The sequence below is a fragment of the Euprymna scolopes genome, chromosome 8 (genome assembly GCF_053919585.1).
Source record: "Euprymna scolopes isolate OS-2025 chromosome 8, ASM5391958v1, whole genome shotgun sequence".
In the NCBI taxonomy this organism is placed as follows: Eukaryota; Metazoa; Mollusca; class Cephalopoda; order Sepiida; family Sepiolidae; genus Euprymna; species Euprymna scolopes.
Window position 1 is genome coordinate 116,845,602 of NC_136489.1, and position 6,000 is coordinate 116,851,601.

General features: G+C 32.8%; 1 protein-coding gene across 20 annotated transcripts in view; it reads left to right on the top strand.

Annotated features, from left to right (window-relative positions):
• Positions 1-5,601, top strand: part of LOC145283718 (complexin) — a 665,844-nt gene extending 660,243 nt beyond the window's left edge. For 10 of the 20 annotated variants that reach the window (XM_080132765.1, XM_080132758.1, XM_080132759.1 and 7 more), the window contains one exon: positions 3,140-3,738. Coding sequence is in view for 5 of the 20 variants with exons in the window: in XM_080132753.1 (XP_079988879.1) it covers positions 3,140-3,306 (167 nt within the window). In the remaining 15 variants the exon portion in view is untranslated. Of the gene's footprint in view, positions 1-2,591; positions 2,642-3,117 lie in introns of all 20 variants that reach the window. The other 10 variants (XR_013868720.1, XR_013868722.1, XM_080132762.1 and 7 more) reach the window with 6 other exon arrangements.
• Positions 5,602-6,000: the final 399 nt, after the last annotated feature.

A 6,000-nucleotide genomic window follows, 5' to 3' on the forward strand; every position in this document is an offset into this window, starting at 1 on the left:
TGCTTTGATTGAATAGTATTTTTCCCATCAGAAAGCAACGTTTTATCAACATTGTATCAATTCAGATTTTTCTATTGTTTTGAAAATTTGCAGTAGTAGTTTCACTTAAAAAAAAACTGTAATTTGTAAACTAATAATCAAATACTAATGCAAAAAATCTTGATACATTCCATTTGCAGATTAGCACTTAACTATAATCATATGGATTTCTTTTTAAATATCCGTTTCATGTATACGTCAGTGAATTTATTAAGTAATATGTTATGTTAGAGTAATTCATGAAGTAGAATTTACAATCAGTCTCCTACACAGAGTGTAAAGAGAATCGATGCCAGATACACATGTTTATGCTTTAAAGGCCAGCAGATGCAACGGATGACACCTCATTAGATGATTTATCAGAGGAAAAAATCTCAGTTGCGTTATTGTGAAAGAGTATATGACATAAGAAGCCAACCCTACAGCACCATGTATATATATATATATATATATATATATATATATATATATATATATGAAAGAAAACTAGACGGCATATGCACCCGTGTGCTACAAACAGTATTAAATATATCTTGGCAAAAGCATCCCACAAAGCGGCAACTTTATGGCAGCCTACCTGCCATATCTAATACCATCAGAGAAAGACGCCTACCTGCCATATCTAATACCATCAGAGAAAGATGCCTACGATTTGCTGGTCATTGTCTGAGGAGCAAGCATGAATTAGTGAGTGATGTATTGCTATGAACTCCATGACACGGACGCACAAGCAAAGGATGATCTAGATCCACGCACATCCAGCAAATAGCACACGATGCCAACTGTGAGCCTGAGGATCTGAGGCAGCTGATGGAGGACAGGAAACTCTGGAAAGGAAGAGTCACATTGGTCCGGGCAAGGAGCCCGTCATGATGATGATATATGACCACGACATCAGGGAAATGTGAAGGGGAGCTGAAACACAAAATGATATGCTCACTACTTGAGCCAGGTTTTACCATGGCTCCAAAGCCGGTTTTACCATGGCTCCAAGCCGGGTTTTACCGTTGCTTCCCATTTTTAGGAGAATAAGTTTATTGCTTACTGCCTGAGTTGCCCCTGTTGGGAAATGCTGACGGGGTTGTCCAGGAAACTTTTTGATATGCCACAGTTTCCCTCCTTTAGCGGTGCTGGCTTGACTCTCCCATATCTTCCGACTTTGTGTCACATTTTTCTCCAGTGAGAAGTAAATAAAACCTCTGGTAGTGATGGCCATCTTCATCAAATGAAGCAGCAGTGTGAGTTGTGCCTGATGATTTATCAGAGGAAGAAGTCTCGATTGTGTTACAGTGAAGGAGGATGAGGCATAAGAAGTCAGCCCTACGACGCCATATATATATATATATATATATCTCACGAGATCAGGGAAGAGTGAACGGGAACCGTTACACAAACTAAATTGCCGACTACTTTAGCCAGGTTTAGTGTTTTAATGTTATTTTTTTACTTACTAACTCCACGTTAAAAAACGACTCTGGTATCTAACTCTGTCTCGTGCGGAAGCATTGTAAATAGGCACTAATAATAATAATGTTCGTCCATCAGAACAATGAAGATTATTTCATCATCATCCTAGGGATTGATAGATGACACATGCTGAGAGTTTTTGATTAAACTGAAGCTGATTTACACAGAGCCAGCCTCAATCTCTCATCCCAACCAGCTTGAGGCCAGGTGGGATGCAGAAGCTGCTGGAAGTGTGAATTTATTTCTACATACAGCGCCTGGTATTCCCAAATGCTCATCCATTTGATACTGACCAGGCTCAGCATTGCTTAATTTCAGTAATCTAATGAGAACCGGTGTGTTAACATGATTATTATTATTTTTGTTGTTCTTTGGGGTTTTTTTTTTTTTTTTACTAAAACATGGTTTAAGTTGTTTCTGAGTAATGCTAAAAATTAATTGCGCTCTGAATAATTTAAGTAACAGAAGTAGGATTTAGTATATTATTGTGTCTGAACAAACGGTAAACTTTCAGTATGGTTAAAAGTGGAGAAATTGTAAAGAAAAAAAAATACAAACAATTTCTAGCAAACGAAATGCAATCGAATTCTCAATCCACCTATATACTTTTAATGTATGGAAACGGTAAGTTTTATAGGCACTTATGCATTATAACTGGATATATATATATATATAAAAATAAATAAATAAATAAGAAAGTATTTTAAGTTAAAAACATTATTAAATAATTATGTGTCTTGTTGAAATCAGTAAAATTTCCAAGTAAATATACTAGAACTACTTTTACAAAAAACATCATTATTATCGATCTACCATTTTCTAATTTGAAATCGCGTTAGCTTAGTAAAAACAAGGGAGATAAGTCAATTTGTCATACGGATTAGGTTAAACCACTAAAAACTGCATTATTTGATGAAATGTATTTTTTTTTTCTTGTAATTATTTTTCTGTTTGATCATTTTTCGTAATTTTTAAAATTTTTACTAAAATTTCAACACGACACATAATTACATAATAATGTATTTACTTAAAATGCATTTTATTGATATCCAATTATAATACACAAGCATCGGTTTTTATTTCAGAATTTTATTTCTATCGTCACATGTCTCATCAAAATATGAAAAGCAATATGGTGAGCAAAGTTTTATTGGTTTTTTTGTTTCCTTGCTAAACTTAGGCAATTAAGCTAGGTTTAACAAGGGAGTTTGTTTGAGGAGGATGGATGACTTAGCATTCAGACTTACGGTTATTGATATGCATTTTTTTTTTACTAACTTTTCAGCATTGATTTAATGGATGTAAGGCCTAACATGGCTAGCCATTTAGGTTTTAATGTGACGATAAACTACACAAACACTTAAAACTAATTCTGAAATTAAAAAAAAAGTTTCAGTATGTTAAACGTATATAGGTCGGTAGATAATTAAATTCTATTGTGTTTAGTATAAGTTATTTATTGCTGCTGTTTTTTGTTTTGTTTTGTTTTTTGTTAAGATTTTTTGACTGTTAACTATGCTGCAATTTTACCGAACAAGCAATTTGTTTTTGATAATGTAATGCTTTTTACTTCATCTACCATTTCTGTTCTATACCATTATGCAACTGTAGAACTCTGGTATTTGCCTTTCAGAATATCTGCGAGTTTTTCAGTCTGGATCGTCACGTCTACCTTGTATACAACAGTCAATATGTCAAAAAAAAAAAAACTCCAAAAAAACAAAATCCTCTGTATTCGTGTGTGGCATCACGTGGCTGGGGCATCCAATGAGTATTGCCCCAGAAAGAAAAAAAAAATGAGCAAAAAAAAAAAAAACAGCTGTAGATTGTCTGCCCCTAGTTGTTTGTAACACCCCTCATCCTCGCCAGGTAACTCTCGGTTATTTACTATATTTGACATCTATGACAACTAATACTACTTCTACTGTTAGATCGTGTGCAGTTCTACGACCGATGTTATGCCCCAACCTCTGAAACCCTCGTCGCTCCCCCCTCCTCGAATCGAGTAACCATTCTATGTAAGATGGCTATCATTGATTCAGATTGTTTGTGAAGAATTTCTTTTTTCTTATATACACTTTTTTTTTTTTTTTACTTAATTGAGAAACCACCATGAAATGCTTTCATTCAAAATGTTCTCCCCTTTCTGTTTTTAATGTTCAAATACTTTTTCTATATTTGTGAAATATTTTGCTTGAATTTCTTCCTGTCCCCTCTTTTGCCTAAAATTAAGTTTTTCGATATGACAGGAGCACATGCAAAATTTCTGTTTCCCTTTTGGTTTTGATGATGGCTGAGTCTCTTGACTCTCCAGGGTCGTGGGGGCACTGCATTATTTCATGCAGTGTATCTTGGGCAAGAATAACCTGGCGGCGCCCATCCCTCTCCAAGCTTCAAATCACATACAGAACCGGATATTACCAAATGGTTACCCAATCCAATACTGACCAGGCTCAGTATGGTTTTGGTTTAGAGGCACAAATTAATCCTAATATTTGTTATTTTCATGTTTTCTTCTTTAAAATATAATTCAAACCAGAAATAACTTTTCTAATTACTAATTTAAAACTCTGAAAAGTCACGTTAAAAAAATGTCTGACGTCTGTTTACTTTGAGACCATTTGAAATCTGAAAGCGATTGATTCGATTAGAAAGATCATTTCTGGCTTGAATTTAACTGTAAATGTAAGAGTCAAGCATTATAGTTTCTTTGTGCTCAACAAAGGAGAAACATTCATTTTGGAATGCACCCCTGTCATATCAAAAAACCAGGCTCCGATTATTATGAAAAAAACTTTATTTATGTTAGAAAGACAACAGACTATTAAAAAAAATAATTAACAAAGAATAAAAGAAAAAAAACTTGGTTAATATTAATTTTATAGGAATCCTAAAAAATGTCACTCAACACTTATTGCATAAAGCTATTATATTTAATTTTGTTTTTGCTAACAGTAAATTGTAGCAATGTGATTAATGCACATAAAATGACGAAAAAAACATTTCTCATATTATATTATTTTAAATATGGCAGATAGAAAGAGAATAAGTCTGGTTGTGTTATGCTACAAGGGATATAACGCCCCTGCCAGAGAAATTTCTTTCAAAATTCTTATTAGAAGGCAAGCATTATTTCCTTTGTAGCATAATACAAACAGTCTCTCTTCTACCATTTATTTACATGAGCTATGTTTTAAAATTCCAAAATAATAAGATGTTTTGTCACCATTTAGTGTGCCCAATTCGAATTACTATGTATTAATGCTGCTTTCAACATTAAATATAATGGTTTTTTGAAAAAACCAGTCATTTTCAAATAATGCCAAGTGCCATTATATTTTAGGTTTCCTCTAAAAAAAATAATATTAACGAAAACCTTAAGGCAGCAGTTTAAGAATACATTCATCTTCTTTCACAATTTAGCTGAAAATTTTTCACCTAAATAAATGCAAATCCACTAAAGTTTTTAAAAAATATATAATAAATAAAATCTTTAAAAATAACTTTGAAACAAACAAAAAATATAAAATTAAAACAAATAAAAACTCATCTTACCTCATATGTGTCCTCTTTCTGGTAATCCTAATAAATGACCTGCAGTATGAGGTCAATGCAGGTCATTTAGAAATTTACTCTCCCTCTCAGGCCCTTTCTCTCTCTCTCTTTCTGCTTCTCTTTTGGGTGGAGAGGGTGGAAGTAAGGGACCCAATTCTAAGACACATGTGATGGTTGAGTTCATCTCTTGGACACAAGTCCAATTTATTTTATCAAAGAACGGAACAGTATCTCATACTCTCCTCCATTACTGGGTCGATAACTCTCGGTACGACAGTGGCATGGAAAAAAAATTTTTTTTTTTTTTTTTTTAAATCTGTACTCAAAGTCATCACCCAGATTAGAATGAAAAAGAAAAACAAGTGACAGATAATAATGCACTTGTTCGTCTTTTTTTCTTTTTTCTTTTTTTTTTTTAACGATTTTGGACATGTTTCAGGAGATACCTTCAGATGAAACAAAAACAAAACACACTGAACAAGTACACACACACACACACACACACACACACACACACACACACACACACACACACAAAAATGCATAAAACAGCATACATAAAATCTGTATGCAAATTCTTCGTATGATCTATGTATGCATATATCTTTGGCAAAAAATACATACGCTGCTTTCTAAAAAAAAAATGTGTACTTACATGCATAAAATTATTTATGTAGAAAATGTATATTATATTTCTAAAATACTAAAAGTCAATGTTACATACCTACACATGCATGTGAATCTAATATATATATATATATATATATATATATATATATGTAATAGTAATAGGCTGTTTACACATATACCCATGCATACTCATATGTATGTAAATCAATTCTTCCAAACTTATCAATACTATATACCATATAAACATACAGTTTTCATCAATAATTTTTAGGCAAAAGTACTGAATAGGAAAAGATAAGCAAGCATTTA